Raw genomic sequence first — 20,039 nt, 5'->3', positions numbered from 1 at the left:
ATCTGAGCGGGATAAACCCTTAGAAACCCTGCCAATACCCGCCTGCCAAACAAGGCTTTATATGGAAGGCCGGCGAAAGGCAGCTGACCGGCTGTGAAGGTTATGCAATTGTAGTGTTGAACATATGAACAAGTAATCAAGCAAATACTAGTTATATCCAGTTTTTTTACATACTATAGCAGTTATATCATCACCACATATTCTAGAGTAAGGGAAGCTGATGTCATACTAAAAAACCTAGCAGAACGGTAGGCAAACACCACATAGCCTCATAAGTTCATACTGAAGTTCTGCTTGCCATAACACTAAGCAAAGGCAAAGCATCATACGTTGAACAACTGAACCAACAAACATCATTTACGCAAAACGACCAATTAACAACTTAACATAATCAATTTAACCATGACCAGCGCTACACTTTCAGTGCACCGCTTTTCCTGCTACTTTGTTAGGAACAAACAATGGATTCCAAGCTATCACACAATCTGACAACTACCCTCAACAGCAAGCTATTCGTCAATAGGCAGAGATACCACATATTCATGTTTGATGAAACATACTCGTATGGTTTGACTTAAAGGAGTTAAAGGTATAATTCAGCAGGAAATCACGGTGACAATTAATCAAGCTCTGCACTTTACAAGAGACATAGATCATCCTCGCTCAAAAAAACAGAGGAAAACAAGATAGACCACACTGCTTATCTTGTTTTCCTGCTACTGTATACCGCACCGATGTGGCATGAGAATATTTAAGTCATGTACAGTGGAATTGAATGATTCACAGGGGAAAACTATTATCCAGCATGCACAGCAGATAAGGGTTTTCCTGCTACTGAATACCGATCATACCCTACTTTTAACACCTCTGATCTGGAACAAAATTAACAAGACTTCGAGTTCAAACCCACCATTCGGATCTCTGCAGTCTTAGAAAGAAAAGGGGATACTGCAAAGTGTAGAGTTTTCAAACATTTAACTTCATTTGCAGCTGGGCATTTTGTTGACTAATTGCCAACCATTGCTGGACAGATTTCCTCCGTTGACGTGAGATATCTACCATCAATATCAGTTTAGGAAGCTAAAACTACCAACGAACCAGAGAGATACATGCTTTCCTGCTACTGTATATCGATCATATGATACTTTAACACCTTGGATCTGATGCAACACTAGGAACCCAACAGTCTTAGAATGAAAAAGAGAAACTGAGAATGCAGACACATCAATAGTTTTGAAATATTTAACATTTTTTACAACTGAGCAAGTAAGCATTTTTTACATCTCTATCATCAATATCAGTTTAGGAAGCTAAACTTACTAACACAAGAACTTTGAACTATTGGAAACCAGCACTTTTGAGGTCGAAACACTGTGACTTCACAACTGCACGAGAAAATAAGCCATCAACAAAGATAAAAAGTGCATACTGTGGCATGGAGTAATTACAGAGTGGATTCTCAACATACGGTGTAGAACTCAGTACTTCATTACGGTTTGTATGAGATGCATTTCCATCACCATACGTCTTCTGGTTAACTGTTTTGTTGGATGCCTCCACCACCATAATACTGTTTTGTTGTCTGCCTAGAAAACTCTGCAAACGTCATTCCTTCTTTCAGCCTTGACGACAGCGGGGGGATCTTCTTCAGAATCTCCTGCATCAGTATATGTTCACCACAACACCCGGCTGGTCCATCACCCCTGAAAGCCAATTCCATGTGATCACTTGAATCATCTTCATCGGCACAAGAGTAACCCGAGAAAGGTAGAGTTTTGTCCCATGACGGCTGTAGGAAAACCACGAAAGTCTCTCGGCTGATGTTTGGCAAGCCTAAAGGTCTACTGACAGCATGAAGCGTAGATCTCAGTTTCCCCCCTGACAGGATGCCTGCTGCCTCCCCAACCTGAACAATAAAGCTCTCCTGGGAGCATCTCACTGAGAAAATCCTCCTTTTACTGAAGAGCTGCAGGTGTGAGTGCCCATCAGGAACAGAGCATTCTTCGCTGACCGGGCATTCCTGTCCGAGAGCAGAGCGCAAGAATAATGGCGCTGTTAAGACTGTCAGCACTCCATAGTCGTAGTGCCACTCTTGCCATAAGTTCACAAGAGAAATCGTGCTGACATGACCTTGTACTGCGGCACCTTGGGACTCATTTTCTTCGGCTGACTTTACAACGGCCATCCCATCTTTTTTCGATCTTTCTGATCCTGGCATTTGATATGTATCCATGTGATCCGATACAGGTCTTGCTGCTGCTGCATTGTTTGCCAAGTTTTTCCTCCTTGTGCTGCTCATCTCCTTGATAATCCTGTTATCCAACTCAGAGTGGTAGTGGATGAGCCTCGCCTTTGCGCTTCCAGAGTCGGTAATGCTCTGCTCCAGCTGATTCCCACCGATAACAATGTCGCAGGCCCGGGCAACCAAGATGCCAAGCTCCATCATGCACAGACCCAGCTCCTTGAAAAGATCACCAAGGTTCTCCATGTCATCATCAGCATCACCCTTTTGTTCCCCGTCCGGACAACCAGGCCTGATCTCGGTGTCTCCGGTGGCTTCGCACATCGACTCCAGGGAGTGGAGCTTGCCTGAATCGTGCCTTAGGAGCCGCGCGAAGGAGGAGACGGACCTGTCGGGCTTCTTAAGAGGCACGTCGCTGCCCAATCCGTACTTCTGCAATGGAATCAAATCCCCATTGAAGGAAATCACTGTCAATCCACGGCCGCCGCACTGCAATCGCAGTTTGGGAAGAGGAACAGGGGGCGGGAGGAGGAAGACGATGAGACTACAGAGGGAGGGGTTGGTTACCTTGAGGAGGTGGGCGCGGGAAGGGTGGTCCATGATTGCGAGGCGGCGGGCCAGGGGGAGGAGCCGGCGGCGGAGGTTGGCGGCGCGCGGGACACCGGAGACGGCCAGAAGCCCGGTGCCGCCTGGGCCGAGCGCGGCCCAGACGGTGGCCAGGAGGCGGCGCCGCCGGCCATCGGCGTCGCCCGCTGCTGCCGCTTCCGGCGAGAGCAGCAGGAGGAGGAGGTCGGCGAAGGGGATCTCGTCGATGTCCAGCGCCGTCGCCGGCACCGTCTCCGCCATGGGCTCGAGCCCGGAACCTTCCAGTCCAGGGTGGCCCAGCGTGTTGCTCTTTGACTTTTTTGAGTCTTTGTTTAAATTTAAAAATCAATCAAGTTCCTTCCAAGGAAGGAATCTTTTGAAACCGCGTATAAATGATTCAAAAAAAAACTTATATATGCGCATCATTTGTTTAGGAACATTCTATAAGCCTCTTGTACTATGGGTCGAACTTTGACCATAATTTTAGGGACTCAAATATCCTGCTATCGTCAAAGTTTTAGATATGACAAATCGAATGTTTTTTATGGCAACATATATTAGCTAAGGATAGCAAGTTTAGCTGAAGGGCATGGCAAATCCTCCAACCCTGGTCCAATTTGAATTGGGCTTTGGGGGTGGGGGGGGGGGGGGGGGGGCTCCACCTGGCCGCCGCCTCCTCTCTTCCACCAGGGCCCATGAAGGCCCATTAACCCCCCGGGGTTTCGGTAACCCCCGGTACTCCGGAAAAATGTCCGAACCTATCCGAAATCATTTTGGTGTCCAAACATAACCTTTCAATATATCAAACTTTATGTTTTGACCATTTCGAGACTCCTCGTCATGTCTGTGATCTCATCCGGGACTCCGAACAAACTTTGGTACATCAAATCACATAACTCATAATACAAATCGTCATCGAACGTTAAGCGTGCGGACCATGCGGTTTCGGGAACTATGTAGACATGACTGAGACACATCTCCGGTCAATAACCAATAGCGGAACATGGATACTCATATTGGTTCCTACATATTCTACGAAGATCTTTATCGGTCAAAACCGCATAACAACATACATTATTCCCTTTGTCATCGGTATGTTACTTGTCCGAGATTCGATCGTCGGTATCATCATACCTAGTTCAATATCATCACCAGCAAGTCTCTTTACTCGTTCCGTAATGCGTCATCCCCTAACTAACTCATTAGTCACATTGCTTGCAAGACTCATAGTGATGTGCATTACCGAGAGGGCTCAGAGATACCTCTCCGATACTCGGAGTAACAAATCCTAATCTTGATTTATGCCAACTCAACAAACACCATCGGAGACACCTGTAGAGCATATTTATAATCACCCAGTTACGTTGTGACGTTTGTTGGCACACAAGGTGTTCCTTTGGTATTCGGGAGTTGCATAATCTTATAGTCAGAGGAACATGTATAAGTCATGAAGAAAGCAATAGCAATAAAACTAAACGATCATTATGCTAAGCTAACGGATGCGTCTTGTCCATCACATCATTCTCCTAATGATGTGATCTCGTTCATCAAATAACCACCGGTTAATACAATGTCTATGGTCAGGAAACTTAACCATCTTTGATTAACGAGCTAGTCAAGTAGAGGCATGCTAGGGACACTCTGTTTTGTCTATGTATTCACACATGTACTAAGTTTCCGGTTAATACAATACTAGGATGAATAACAAACATTTATCATGATATAAGGAAATATAAATAACAACTTTATTATTGCCTCTAGGGCATACTTTCTTCAACCACATGATGATAGCCCCAGCCGCACCCGCGGTCCATCCGTCATGGACCCCCGAGGGACGTCGCCCAGGTGCGCGCCACCATGGAATGGACGGCGTGGAGGGCACTCTCTCCCGAAAAAGCTCTTAGGAGGAGGGTACTCCAATATTCTTTATAGGAGTAATATATTGCTTGATATGAAAAGTCGCCTTCTACTCCCCAGCTCATACTCCCATCTAAAGAACGCCGCAACAAACCCCGTGTCGTCCTCCTGGTTTTGGATGAATCGTGCCGAGCAGGAGGGATAAAATGTTGACAAAAAAGACCCATACACATACTATGTGCAAAATTAAGGGACAGCGTGAAACGAACAACGCGGAGGGCCTCGGGCCTCCTCGCTGAGCCAGTCTCTCGCACTGGCCGGCTGGCGCGACACACACCCCGCCTGTTGTGATTGAACTAGCAGAACACGAGACGAAGATGCCGACAGGCGGGTCTGACCCGTCTCTCGTGCGTGGGTCAGATGACAGGACGACATACGTCGGCGCAGCCGAAGTTACCACATGACGATTGCCCTGGCCGCACCCGCGGTCCATCCGTCATGGACCCCCGAGGGACGTCGCCCAAGTGTGCACCACCGTGCAACGGACGGCGTGGAGGGCACTCACGCCCGTGAAAGCTCGCACGAGGCGGGTACTCCAACATTATTTGTTGGACTAATATATCGCTCGATATGAAAGTCCCCTTCTACTCCCGAGTTCAAATGAGCTCGGGATGAATAGTAAATCCGAAAATTGAAAACGAAGTAAAAAAATTTGGTGCAAACTTTGAGAATTTTTCTTAGTGCTTGCTAATTTTCATCTCAAAATAACATTCTTGGAAGTCATGAAAAAAGAAACAACACTCTAAAATGCTTTCGAGAATAGCATTTTGGGAGTGTCGGTTTTTTACCACGACTTTCACAAATGTTATTTCGAGATGAAAATATTTCAAGCACCGAGAACATTTGTCACAATTTGCACACAAAAAGATATATTCAGTTTTTAATGGTTTTACTATTTATTTTTATTTTACTGTTTGTTACTGAGCATATGAGCTCGGGACTAATACTCCGCGTCCTTGCTCGATATGGTTTTGGATGAATCGTGCCAAGCAGGAGGGATAAAATGTTGACAAAAAAGACCCAAACACACACTTTGTGCATTAAGGGACTAAAAACATATTTTTTGCTAAACCAAAATCTTGCTGACTTGAGATGGTTTGTTGCTTCTTTGAGCTAATGCCGCTGTATACCATGGACCAATAACAAGTTAAGCGAAATCCAGGGGCGCAACGGAAACAGGAACACCAACACAAACAAACGAAAATAGATAGATCGAACCCTACAAAAATCTTAGGAATGAGTGACAGAAGAAAGACCATCGATCAGCCCATCAGCCAAGATCAGAATAGGAGTATAAAAAAAATTTCAAAATAACAAAACAAAAACAACACGAGCATAAAAGGCACACACTGATCAAAACGATAGCTTGATGTTACTCAAGTTACTAGCAGAAGTTCGATAACACGGAAGCTGAGGCCATATAAACCCAGAACAGGATGAGGCACTTCGCCCCATACCCACCGTCCACATAAATAAAATTCCACACACTAGCACCACTCAAAGCAAACTTCATATGTTCATATATAAATATAACTAAGCTGACAAGCAGAGTTGTCTGGCAGCCTCCGACGCGAGGCTGCCTCGTTGCAGTGGATCATCGTTGAGCCATCCCTTGCTGCGCCTGTTCCATCCGAAATATTAGCTCCTCCTACATGATTCTTGTTCCTAACAGTGGAGCAGGAATCTATGGAAGATAACCTTCCCAAGGCCAATAGCTTGCGTCACCGGTGCTCATCATGCTGCCATAGGCTGATGGTGGGGTAGACATCTGTGGAAGCTGCCATGTGCCGATAGGTCGCACCACACCCATGCTCATCATGCTGCCATAGGCTGATGGTGGAGTAGAGATATGTGGAAGCTGATCTGACGTGTGCTGATAGCTTGCGCCACCCGTGCTCATCATGCTGCCATAGGCTGATGGTGGAGTAGAGAAATGCGGAAGCTGATCGGCGGAGTGTAGATAGCTTGCGCCCCTGGTGCTCCTCATGCTGCCATAGGAGTTGTTGGAAGTTCCAAAAGTGTGTTGTGCCTTCAGATTTGTGGGACGACGGGCGGTTGGGGCCACGCCACATTGCACCCATGGAGTTGAGGACGAATCACTCTTTAACAGGTTGCCGATCACCCCTAGGAGATGGCTCGTATACGGTGACTCCAACTTCTCAGCCTCAACTATGCTGCGTTTCGTTATCACACCATGCCCCTCGACTCTCAGCTTAAGTACATACTGACGCCAAAGGATCCCCTGCATGATTTCCTCAAATTTTACACCGTCTTTCTCGACATCTTTTATCATGAGGAGTTCTTGTGCTGTGTGGCCAATTATTTCCTCGGCAGCCTCTTGCAAGACTGTAGCATTGGTTGAACCAGTATGGTCACTGATTTGGCAGTTCAGCATGTACCGGTACTCGCAGGTCTGGGACCTCCAGAGGCATCTCGTGCACCACTACCCATCACCATCAACTTTCAGCTTGTTATTGCATTTCTCACCGTCGAACATCAAGGCGCAAGATGGGTAGCAGAAGGCACCACTGTCTACATGTGAAACTGCAGCCACAACCGTGATCAAGTCAGGTTGACTGGACATCCTAAAGTTCTCATCCTTGATCTGTGCAATGGTTTGGTATGTATTGCCGGTACAGTCGAAGCCTTCCCAGTTTGTCGGAGGAGCCGCGAGCCCTTGGCCTTGATTCCTCAGTGAAAGCTGCTGCATATTGGCATCTATTGTGTTCTGGGCTGACACTAAATCATAAAATCCATGCAGATTGTTCACAGCATGCTCTACCCTTGGAGCACGAGAGGAACCTGCCAAGCCTTGATCACGAGAACATGCTATGTTGGTAACACCTTGCTGAACCTTTGAGATCATGTCAGGCCTATATATGCCCAGTCTATCAGAATAGCATCCGTTCTTCGGCTGAGCGGCGTCACTGACCTCATAAATTGTGGGACTCCCGATCAGCGTGCACTCAGCTTGCAGTATCTCGAACTGGAAAACAACGAAGGCCCTGAACAGAAAATTAAAAGAATACATAACAGAAAATATTATATAATTGTGGACGGATAAAACACACATAAGTAGTTCAATTGAAAGAAAAGTTGCGTGGAAGTGGAATAGACTGCATTGACAAAAACAGAACCGTTAAATGAAAATCAACCAGAGCAAAGGAGTAAACAAAAGAATTGAACCAGAAATAACATTCATGCAGACTATGATAATTGATAAAAACAAGTGAAAACTCGCAAAATAACCAGTAAAAGTAAAATCAATCTGTAGCTCGGAAATTTGCAGTCTTAAGAAAAATAATCACAAAACAACATATGTACACTATTACAAACTCAAGACAAGGTATTTATAAATTTGTCCATTAGTCCGTAGCACTTAAACCTGTAATAGTGTGTGAATCTAACGGGTGACATAACATTGTTTCACCACATTTTTTAAAGTACTGCTCTGATCGTTACAAGATTTTCCTATTCATAGAGTGGTGCATGTTGTTGGGACACACCCCAGACCAACTCTCTCTCTCTCTCTCTAACACAGACGAAGGTGAAGGAAGGAGCACACTGATATTTTTTTCCGACGCACAAATGCCAATGCTACACGAACGGCGCCATGCCACGCAAACGGCAATTTCTTTTCAGGGAACATACCCGGCTCGAAAACAAACCGTAGCACTTACATGGGAGACTACATGCCCTGGAGACTAAATCGGGCTACTACTCGTCATGGTGAGCGCACACACGCACCTGAAGACTACATCTCTCCTCAGGCTCCTCACTGATGGCCTCACAGCCGAGTACACTTTATAAAGCAATACAGGAGGGAGGGTTTTATACCTGTTCGCACGCACCCGCACGCATGACCAGGCCACACGAGTTGCTTGCGGTGTCGGCTGTTAGTGGATGGCATGCATGCATGTGATGCAGCCATGGCGAGAGGAGTGGCTGAGTCCTGGCGCCGTGTGAGTCGTGCTGGTAGTGCGGCCGGGTTAGTTGGTTAGCTTTGTACGTGTGCTTGTGGCCTGGTCATGCGTGTGGGTGTGTGTGCACGCGTATAAAACCCTCTCTTGTGTGAGACGGTATGAGCCGAGTCACAGCGGAGCCAGAGATGAGGTAGACGTATGGTTTGTGACTAACTTTGTCAAAGATTGCTACATCTAAGATTAGGCAAGTTTGATCAATTTAGGTGAGTGTTTGGTTGAAGCCACACCTTAGGCAAGCCATACTTGGGCCCCATATAGCATACCCATAAAAAGTGTGGCAAGATTTCCTTAGGCTTGCCAACTTGTGGCTCTTATTTTAATGAACTAAACTTAAGCAAGTTTGGCAAAAATTTATGGCAAAGTGTGGCAATGGTAGTCCTAGAACCAAACAGCCCCGTAGCCTCCGTCGGAACCGTGATATGCGCCCGGCCGGCAGGAGAGCTCCTCTGTGTAGTACTGTGTGTACCTCCATCTCCATGTATGTGTTCGAGTCGTTGTGAGAAATAAAGCCAAGATACATGCGTTCGTGTGCCGCAGCGTTCGTCGCCGGAAAAATTATGGTGTCTCCTTTGTCTGCCTCTGTCCGGCGTTTGTGTCGCTGGGAGGCCGCTCGGCGTGTGTGACCGAGAAGGGTTAATTTGTCCGAACACATGTTGTTAAAAAACAAAGGTACATTTGCTCTGGTAAATCAAGAGAACCTGCGAGATCGGAGACACCAAGATAACTAGAGGAAAATCGCAAAAAATATTCCTGGTGATAGTTAAAAAGCAGGTCCTCAAATTAACACTTAACGTTATAGTGTTAGTTTGATGATTAAGTTATAGTGTTAGAGATGTATTCCTAGAAAAGTATACGATCTACAGAAGGAGATGCAAATACACTTCACGTTATAGTGTTAGTTTGATGATTAAGTTATAGTGTGTTAGAGACGTATTCCTAGAAAAGTATACGATCTACAGAAGGAGATACAAATTGTGTACTAGTTGAAAATCCATGTCGGCTATTAAAAATTACTGTGCTTGTTACTAATATTGATGTTGTCTTGCCTGAGATGGCACCACAGTACTGTTTTTTTCTAGTTAAACGTTAGTATTGCGAAGCATTTATGTTGAAAAATCTAGTCTTGGTGTTTTCACACGAGCCACATGTTAATCTGTATATCTAGTTGTTAATGTGATAATAGTTTTTGCTTTCACGGATTTTGCGACGAGAGACATGTTTTTGTAAAAAAAACATCTCTTTATTGGATTTTATGACAAACAGTAAAAAATAGCAAACAAAAAAAATTTCTGAAAATTTTGTGGCTTCAAACTTGACCAAATGTTTTAGTTGCTCTCAAAAGCACAACGACATGTGTATCCCTTTATTGGATGAAGTTCTTTGAAATGTATCTCTTTTTTTTTGCTTTGCGCCCCAATAGTACTTTAGCCACAATCTTCATCCAGTTAGCATGCATTTCCTGGGAGAGGTTGGACCTTCAATCTACAAAATATGCAATTTACATGTGGGCAGTAGGACAGTACTTTTTGCTGAAGATGGCATGTGGTTGTACATGGGGGCCATGACAAATTTTAGTAAAGTTTTTGTTCAAGCCCATGGCAATTTTCTCAGCAAATGTCTTCTTAATCATGGCAACTTTCTAGAATCTTGTTTTATTTGTAGCGATCACATGCAAGTGCTTTGGAGTTTGTCCCTATGTCTCATGGTAAAGTATTACCACGTTTTTACACAACACAATGGCAAAATTTAATTTGCCATGGCAAGTTTCTTTTTTCACAACAATGTCAAAAAATTGTTAGTGATTTTGCCATGGTAAATTCACTAGATGTCCTACGGCAAATTGAATTTAGTGTTTTTTTCACGATGATATCATTTTTTTAGTGATTTTGCCATGCCAAATTCACTAGATGTCCCATGGCAAATTCACTTTAATGCGCATGGCAAGTTTCTTTTTTCACGATGATGGCAAACTTTTTTTTAGTGATTTTGCCGTGGCAAATTCACTAGATGTCCCACGGCAAATTCACTTAATGCCCATGGCAAGTTCACTTAGTTTCCTAGGCAAGTTCTTGTTTTTTCATGATGATGTCAAACATTTTTTAATTACAAACTATGGTAAATTTGCTTTATGTACCATGGCAATTTCATGTTATGGACCATGGAAATTTTTCTTGGGATAATGGCAAAATTTTTCCTCCAACATGGCAATTTTTCACTTTATGGACCATGGTAATTTTTTTGGTTGGATTATGGCTAACTTTTTCTTTATTGGACCATGGCAATTTTCACCCAATTTTTCATAAGTCTACAAAATTGCCATGGCAATTACTACTCCGTTTTTGCCATGAGCTTAGAACATTTTTTATATGTTCTTTTTTTTAAAACCATGGTGAATTTTCTCTTCGCAACAAGGCAAAAATACCTCTTTTCTATGTGCACATGGCATTTTTAGTTTTATGGATCAGGCAAATGTAGTTGATACAAAAATGACATTTTTCACTTTTTCTGAACCATAGGATTTTTTCATTTGTTTTTCATCCATGGCAAAATTTAATTTTTTCCCACAGCAAATTTACCTTCATTTTTCTCGCATGGCTAATCTTCCTGTATCGCAATGGCAAATTACTATAACATACACGGCATTTTTTTAAACGCTCATGAAAAATTTCTAGTTTCTATTTTTCTTCTGCTACGATAAATTTACTTTTCTGGACAATGACAAATGTAGTTTTTTTGCCATGGCAAAATACGACAAATGTATTTTATAAAGCTCAGATTTTGCTGTGACTAATAAAGCCCAGTTTTTTTTAAGGACAATGGCAAATGTAGTGAAAATCTGGTCTTTTCTTTTATTGGTCTTTTATTTTTTGGAGGGGTTTTTACACGAAAAAGGCCTGTAGGGACCGATGAGCAGAGCGTTTGGGCTGTGGTGTTTCCTTATCGAACGAAATTGTTCGGTAGGTTGACAGCTGGTACCAAGCAACTCGTTCGGTCTGGGGTCCCCAGACCGAACTTGTGGGCGTTATTGTCATCCAACAAGAAAGGCTAAACCCACAAGCAGATAAAGGAAAAACCAGAATTCCGATCTTCCAAATAAACTTCTGCTATCAGGTGGGTTTGCGTGCAGCCAGCACTATTTGGAATTGCTGTGGAGGATTTATGTGATACATATACAGACATAATAAAACACTCTCGGTACGTGATTGATCCGAGCACAAAATAACTATCCCTACAGACAAGTCTAGCCCTAGCAGGTTGTAATTTTGGAAACACCGGCCGATCCCAGTTTACCAAAAATAGATGTCAGGTTACTTACTCCAGATTTGTAAATTGCATGGGGTCCTGCCTGAATGGTGAAAGTTAATTCCACCGCATGAGCCAGTTAGACTTAGACTGGATGCGAAACCCTAACGCATGATTAGAATCACGGCAACACGCACAAAAACCTTGCAAAACCCTAATCCATCTAGCACCGATCGATGTGGGGAGAGGGAGTTAACGATCCGTCGCACGGTGATCAGTACCTTCGGTTCGTGGCATAGCTGTAGCGGTAGTCGAGGACTCGGACAACGGAGCCGGCGCGGAGGAGGCCGGCGGTGACGAGGCCGTCCATGGTGACGTCCATGGTGACGTCCAGCACCGCCTCCAGCGAGTGCACGCCGTCGGAGAGCACGAGGCCGAACTGCCCCGTGCCGGCCACGGTTCCCGCCGGCGCTGGCCCCGGCGCGCCCACAACCTGCAGCACGGCGCCCATCACCTGCCCCAGCCCCGACACCAGCGCCGCCACCGCCCCGTGCGTCAGGTCTGCTGCCATCCCTCCACCCATCGCCGGCCGGGCTGCGAGGAGAAGGCGATCCCGAGGAGAGTGGGGGGCAGGGGGCAGGGTTCAGGGGTTGGGATTGGGTGCAGCGAGGTCTTCTCAAGTTCTTGGGACGGTTAGTTATTTGATTTGACGAGGCGTGCTAACTGCTAAGCGGTGGGGAGCAACCGTCTCGTGGCCAGATAAGATATATACGTTTGACTTGGGCTAAACTCTACTGGATATATTCTTTTTTTTTTGCGACTGGATATATTCAACTGACCATTTTTTAGGTTCCGTTTGGGTATTATTTTATATGATAATACGTGTCTCATTTATATCATAAAAAACAAATTAGAATTAGAAGTCACGTAAATACCGACGTGACAAAACTGAAAAGATAATAGAACATCTCTGAGTTTGACACCAACGCCGGTAACCTGCCTCTCGCACCCCCACAACAGCCACCGAAGAAAAAAATGTCGGATCACCTCCTCACCCGAGCTCGACGCGGCTCCATCGATGATATACAACTTTGCGGATCTCCAAGGTGGCTCACCAAAAGTAAAGCCATTGCCGTTGAACGAATTAGACCGGGGCTACACCCCGGACACGTCATCGGACTCCAGATCTGGCACCCCACCACGACTAAAACGCCGAAGGAGGAAACCATACCTGTCATCCACGAACCACGAACCCAGCACACATTCCGTCTTATAGATGTCTGTAACATCCCAATTTTTGAATTTCGAATGTTATACAATAGATCATCACCGCATATCATATTTATTTGCCTTTTGGGTTGATCCTAGAAATTCTACGCAACTCAAGGACCCTCGGAGAGAGTTGGGGATTTCATTATTTTCATATTTGAGTTTTCTCAAATTTTGAAAATAGAATCATTTGATTTTATTTATTTTATCTTCAATTATTTCTATTATAAAAATATGAGAGAGGGAATAAAATGACTTTCCCAAAATAAAGAAATATTGAGGATTTAATAAAAAAATCAAATAAGGTTTTATTCTGGAGTTTTTTCGTGGTTTTATTTGAATTTAGGAAAAATTGCACGTTTTGAAAAATTGCATTTAGAGCCAAGAAAATGTTCATCCTGTTCTAAATATTTTATTTAGACTGTGATTTTTTTTGGCAATTTTAGATTTTTATTTATTTTTCTAGAATTTTTCTTAATTTCAACGAAATTGTTTAAAAAAAACCTGCGCTCGACTAGGCCAAAGGCCCAGCCGAGCCAGGTCGGCCCGCGAGGCCACCGCCTCCCTCGCCGAGCTGCCGCCGGACTCGGGGAGACCGAGCCGGGCACGCCTCCGCCACCGACCCCCTCCCCAAGCAAGGCCCCCCTTCCCTCCTTAAATAGCCACCCCGGGGCCCCCCTGGGAGCCCCGAGTCGCCCCGCCCGCACCGCCGAGCCGCGCCGCACGTCGCCCCGCCGCCGCTGCTGCCGCCACCGCCGCCTGCCGCCGCCGCTGCCCCGCCGCCGATGCTGCCCACCGCCCCGCCGCCGATGCTGCCCACCGCCGCCGCCCGGAGCCCCGCCGGACCGAGCCGAGGTAGCCGCCCCGCCGCCCGGTTTTTTGATAAAAACCGATTCGGTTTTTTTAGAAAACCCTAGTTTTCGTTTTTTTAAATAGATCATTTTTTTCCGGTTTATTTATTTAGCGAGCGTTCGCTCGTCCGTTCGTTTTAACGAACGCGTTCATCGTTTAGTTCCAGAAAACGAACGTTCGTTCGTTATTCTATCCATCGTTTTTCTTTTTCTCGGATTATTCCGCGATTATTTCTGATCGCGATTTCTGATCCGATTTTCGTTCTAATTTAACTTTTCGCTCGTTTATCGGAATCAGGCGATTCAAGCACCTGGAGTTTCTTTTCGAAACCCTCTTTCCATTTAACGAAGTCAAACAAGTTTTTGCCTCTGTAAAATTTGACCTAGATCCAGAATAGTAAACGAAGCTTGTTTCTTTCGTCGTTTGTCTTTCGTTGCTTCGTTTGATTTGATTCTTTTTGCCAACCGGAGTTCTTAAGTTGAACTATCTAGTTAGATCTCTTATTCGAGTTTTACCTGTGCATTAGATGAGTACTTATTGTATACTTGTTTGTTTGCGATAGAGTACCCGGAGTGCGCCGCTTGCTACTTCGAATTGCTAGGTTTTGCGGATCATCAGCAAGGCAAGTAACTCTTTGATCATACCTCCTACTACCCAGTTTTATTGCATTAGATCAATCCTCACACCATTGCATGATTAGGATCTAATTAAATTATGGGTTTGGGAAGTCGATGAGGTAGTACCTATTACCTGTTTTATTATCAAACCTTTGGGAGTTACTTCTACGTTTGCTTGTTATTCCATGCGATGCCAGTAGACGTGGATTGGGTGAGTGTATCCACGACAGATGTGAGATTTTTAAATTAATGGTTTACTTAAGGTGGCAACCTAAACACACATCTGGGTGGATTGAGGCACGTGGGTATTTCAGCGATTGCCTGTTTTTCTTTTGGACCGCCACCCAGGCTCAAAGGGATCATGAGATTTTTCATACTAGAAACTTCCATGTGCAGCCACAAGCTACTATAGGCTCTAGCATAGTTGACTAAGTCGTGCGAACTCTTACAGTGGTAGACTAGCAGATGTAGGGGATGTCGGTTGGTACGGTCTACCCGTTTGTAAGGTGCAAGCACTTCTGAAAAACTATGTCTCGGTCATCCGTTTCTCAAACATTATATAGTGCGAGAATCCCAACGAAGGAGATCGAGTCTTGTGGGGAAAAGTGCGCAAACCTCTGCAAAGTGTATATACTAATCATGGTTAGCCGTGTCCCCGGTTATGGACATCTTGAGTATCTAGTACTTGGATTATCATGTGAATCTCATCATGTCACTCTAAATTAATTTTGTTGGGTTTTAATGATGATGCTTAATTGGGATTGAGAGGGTGTCTACACTCTCAATGTTTAACAACTACCATGATAGTTAAATAAAATTTATTCCTTTGCAGCAGGGAAAAATTGGCTTTACGCAAAACTGTAACCATAGAGTTTACCACCAGCCAAATATGCATGTAGTATAGCCTTATTCTTTCATTGCTCTCTATGTGTTACTTTGCCAGCATATTCCATGTGCTGACCTGTTTCGGGCTGCAACGTTCATATTGCAGACTTTTCAGACGACGAGTAAGGTGCTTTTAGGTCGTGGTTCTATACTCAGTGATGCTGTTGGAGTTGATGTACTCACTTATCTTCCAAGCCTTCCGCTGTTATCGTGATTAGATGGCCTTAAGCCATATTTATTGTAATAAGTTCTCTTTTGAGACACTCGATGTAATAAGTGTGTGATTGCTACTCTGTTATAAATCCTTCAAGTACTATGTGGTGTCAGTATTACTGATCCAGGGATGACACCGGAGCACAGAGATTGGACCGTTTGAGGTCTGGTCGCTACAAGATGGTATCAGAGCACACTTTGACTGTAGGACACGACCACTAAGCTAAAGCCCTAGATCACTACTCACTCTTCTCATTCTGACTCCTCATCTTTTCTACTCTTTTAGGATGGCGGATGCAATGAACAAGTTCACACAGCTGGATGAAGATACACCCTTTGGACGTCACCTGAAGGAAGTCACTAAGTACCTAAACATCGGAGTACCAAGCTTCACCGGAACCTACAACGCCACTTTACCTGAAGAGGAGCGCTGGATGATTCAAGTTCAAGTTCCAGGAAGGACGTTCATGCCAGTCACCGAGCCCATAGAGTTTTCCTTTGATGCACCGACATGGAGTCTAGGAAGGAGCATGGCAGCTCACATCGCCATGGGATGTATTGGAGAAGTCTACCGCAATGATCTCAAGGATACTATCTACCAGATTTGTGGGCGCCGAGATGAGCGCACTAGGAGATGATCAGCACCAAGAAGGATAGATCAATTACAGCTTTTATCCAGGAGTTAAACCAGCACATTCGACGTCAGGAGAACCAGATGTGCGCCGACATGATAGATCTGAAGAAGGCGAGGACAAGAATCAAGGAACTGGAGGAAGAACTCAAGGCTACACGTGAAGATTATGAAGAGGAAATCGAAGTACTAGTGGAGAAGAATGACTACCTGATCAAGAAGATTGGAATATTTATGGGAGGCCCTACATCAGTAGAAGAAGACGAAGAACCCAAGGAGATTCGCCCTGAAGACTACATCATCATCGACGACACCGACTCGGATCCAGATAATAGTGATGATGACTATGTTGATGAAGCTGGAGCAGATATCATGGAGTCTGCAACCGAAGAATATTTCTAGTAGACCACCTCATCAGTAGTAGTAGTCCACCATGTAAATATAGTAGTCCGAGCACTGTTGCGACAGTTAGATCGATTTGTATGCCCTTGTTTGATTGAATGCAGTGAATTGTTTGTTTTGCCTCATGTGCATATGGGTAGTGTTTTCTCTCTAGACCCCCTCTATTCTTAATCTCATATTTTCTAAACCCTCAGATGCCTCCGAGATGTGACCCCGGAATTACCTTCCCACCGGAGCTCACTCAGTTGATCCAGCAGCAGAACACATTGATGCAGTTGCTAGTCCAGAATCAGAATCAGGGGAACAACAACAACAACCCACCACCACCACCACCACCTGTTGACCACTTAGCCCATTTTCTTAGGCTGAATCCGCCGGTGTTCTCTAGTAGCACCGAGCCGATAGTAGCAGATGATTGGCTCCGCAAGACAACTAGGGAGTTGACCACAGCAGGATGCACAGATGCGGAAAAGGTGAATGAGGGAGTCCTGGATTAGGGGGTGTTCGGGTAGCCGGACTATACCTTCAGCCGGACTCCTGGACTATGAAGATACAATATTAAAGACTTCGTCCCGTGTCCGGATGGAACTTTCCTTGGCGTGGAAGGCAAGCTTGGCGATGCGGATATTCAAGATCTCCTACCATTGTAACCGACTCTGTGTAACCCTAACCCTATCCGGTGTCTATATAAACCGGAGGGTTGTAGTCCGTAGGCAATCAACTCCATACACAACAATCATACCATAGGCTAGCTTCTAGGGTTTAGCCTCCTTGATCTCATGGTAGATCTACTCTTGTACTACCCATATCATCAATATTAATCAAGCAGGAGTAGGGTATTACCTCCATCGAGAGGGCCCGAACCTGGGTAAAAACATCGTGTCCCTTGTCTCCTGTTACCATCCGGCCTTGACGCACAGTTCGGGACCCCCTACCCGAGATCCGCCGGTTTTGACACCGACATTGGTGCTTTCATTGAGAGTTCCTCTGTGTCGTCGCCTTTAGGCCCGATGGCTCCTTTGATCATCAACAACGATACGGTCCAGGGTGAGACTTTTCTCCCCGGACAGATCTTCGTCTTCGGCGGCTTCGCTCTGCGGGCCAATTCGCTCGGCCACCTGGAGCAGATCGAAAGCTACGCCCCTGGCCATCAAGTCAGGTTTGGAAGCTTAAACTACACGGCTGACATCCGCGGAGACTTGATCTTCGACGGGCTCGAGCCACGGCCAAGCGCGCCGCACTATCTCGAGGGGCATGATCTAGCTCTGCCCCGGACAGTGTCCTGGAGGCCGCACACGCATCGGTTCCGACCCCTAACTCGGAGCCTATTGCGCCAATGAGGATGAGCGGTTGGACGTCACCTCGGGGGCTGCGATCCCGAAAGCGATCGAGCCGAACGCTAGCCCCGCACTCTGCACGACCCGTGACTCCGAGGATCCGGACTCCTCCCGGACTCCGAACCCCCCGCGCCCCTGCCAATCGAATCCGATGGGGCGCCGATAATGGAGTTCACCGCCGCAGACATCTTTCAGCACTCGCCTTGTGGCGATATCCTGAACTCTCTCAAGTCTCTCTCCTTATCAGGAGAGCCCTGGCCGAACTACGGTCAGCGAGGATGGGATACGGACGATGAAGAAATTCAAAGCCCACCCACCACCCACTTGGTAGCCACTGTCGACAATTTAAACGACGTGCTCAACTTCGACTCCGGAGACATCGACAGCATGGATGACGATGCAGGAGATACCGACGAACCAACGCCCATAGGGCATTGGACAGCCACCTCATCTCACGATGTGTACATGGTGGATACCCCTAAAGGAAGCGACAACGAGGAAAAAGGGGATGGGACGGGAGATCGACCCCCCGAAAAGCAATCAAAGCGTCGGCGTAAACGCCGACCCAAGCCCCGCCTCGACAAAAACCCAGCCATAGAGCAGGACGAGCCGGTAGACGACGAGCAGGCCTTAGAGCAACCGTCCGAACAGGGCAACACGGATAGAGAAACCGAACATCCCTCCTCCGGCGAAAACGGCATTCCGGACGACCTCACGCCGAATAAACCTATGGAGCAGAAGAATCTCCACGAGAGGCTCGTTGCAACTGCACGCAGCCTAAAGAAGCAGAAGCGGAAGCTAAAAACAGCGGAAGACGCACTCCGGATTAGATGGAGCAAAGTAATCAATACCACAGATAAGTACGGCGACAGTCGCCGCACTAAAAGCTATCCGAAAAGAAAGCTACTGCCTGAATTCGACGAAGAGGCCCTAGAGCCCTCGCATTCAAAAAATGAAAAAGCCACACGGTCGGATAGACGACCCCATAAAGCGGCAAGCGGCGCCGCACCTAAATCGGCATGCGACCCACTTAAGGATTCGCATCATGGCCCAGTCAGGTCCATTTATGGGCCAAGAAAGCAAGCTCTCGTAAGCAACGCTATGAAGCCATCATCAGAATCCGGCACACCCAAATACAGGGGCGCCGCACACCCCCTATGTTTCACCGATGAGGTCCTGGACTATGAATTCCCAGAGGGATTCAAACCCGTAAACATAGAGGCATATGATGGAACAACAGACCCTGGAGTCTGGATCGAGGATTATATCCTCCACATACACATGGCTAGAGGAGATGATCTCCATGCCATAAAATATCTACCCCTTAAGCTTAAAGGGCCAGCCCGGCATTGGCTTAAAAGCCTTCCCGAAAACACAATTGGAAGCTGGGAAGAGCTCGAGGATGCTTTCCGAGCAAACTTTCAAGGGACCTATGTCCGCCCTCCGGATGCAGACGATCTTAGTCACATAACTCAACAACCCGGAGAATCAGCTCGGCAGTTCTGGAATAGATTCCTCACTAAAAAGAATCAGATAGTCGACTGTCCGGACGCCGAAGCCTTAGCAGCTTTCAGGCATAACGTCCGAGACGAATGGCTCGCCAGACACCTCGGCCAAGAAAAGCCAAGAACAATGGCCGCACTAACAAGCCTCATGACCCGCTTTTGTGCAGGGGAGGACAGCTGGTTGGCAAGGTGCAGCCCCAGCGACCCAAGTACATCCGAAACTAGGGATGGAAACGGAAAACCGCGACGCAACAAGGACCGTCGCTGGACTAAGGACAAAAGTCCAAAGAGCACGGCAGTCAATGCCGGATTCAAAGGCTCACGACAAAATCAGGAAAAATCGCCCCCCAGGATAACA

General features: G+C 46.0%; 2 protein-coding genes across 2 annotated transcripts; both read right to left on the bottom strand.

Moving 5' to 3' along the window:
* Positions 1-1,228: 1,228 nt before the first annotated feature.
* LOC123186991 (uncharacterized) lies at positions 1,229-3,116 on the bottom strand. The gene is made up of 2 exons (XM_044598739.1): positions 2,810-3,116; positions 1,229-2,674 (listed from the first exon to the last, which is right to left on the bottom strand). Exons 1-2 carry the CDS (start codon positions 3,086-3,088, stop codon positions 1,535-1,537), a joined length of 1,419 nt encoding a protein of 472 aa, XP_044454674.1. The 5' UTR covers positions 3,089-3,116; the 3' UTR covers positions 1,229-1,534.
* A 2,958-nt stretch (positions 3,117-6,074) lies between these two features.
* On the bottom strand, positions 6,075-12,864 carry LOC123187002 (uncharacterized). The gene is made up of 2 exons (XM_044598749.1): positions 12,252-12,864; positions 6,075-7,749 (listed from the first exon to the last, which is right to left on the bottom strand). Exons 1-2 carry the CDS (start codon positions 12,551-12,553, stop codon positions 7,188-7,190), a joined length of 864 nt encoding a protein of 287 aa, XP_044454684.1. The 5' UTR covers positions 12,554-12,864; the 3' UTR covers positions 6,075-7,187.
* Positions 12,865-20,039: the final 7,175 nt, after the last annotated feature.

Source organism: Triticum aestivum, chromosome 1A (assembly GCF_018294505.1).
Source record: "Triticum aestivum cultivar Chinese Spring chromosome 1A, IWGSC CS RefSeq v2.1, whole genome shotgun sequence".
Taxonomy (NCBI): Eukaryota; Viridiplantae; Streptophyta; class Magnoliopsida; order Poales; family Poaceae; genus Triticum; species Triticum aestivum.
This window is presented reverse-complemented; position numbering and strand designations above follow the sequence as displayed.

What these genes read in the sequence shown, in the direction of transcription:
- LOC123186991 (XM_044598739.1), bottom strand. Translation starts at nt 3,088, where the DNA reads ATGGCGGAGACGGTGCCGGCGACGGCGCTGGACATCGACGAGATCCCC. An exon ending in CCCGCGCCCACCTCCTCAAG is followed by an intron (nt 2,675 to 2,809) that starts GTAACCAACCCC and finishes ATTCCATTGCAG; the next exon opens with AAGTACGGATTGGGCAGCGA.
- LOC123187002 (XM_044598749.1), bottom strand. Translation starts at nt 12,553, where the DNA reads ATGGGTGGAGGGATGGCAGCAGACCTGACGCACGGGGCGGTGGCGGCG. An exon ending in AGCTATGCCACGAACCGAAG is followed by an intron (nt 7,750 to 12,251) that starts GTACTGATCACC and finishes TTTTCTGTTCAG; the next exon opens with GGCCTTCGTTGTTTTCCAGT.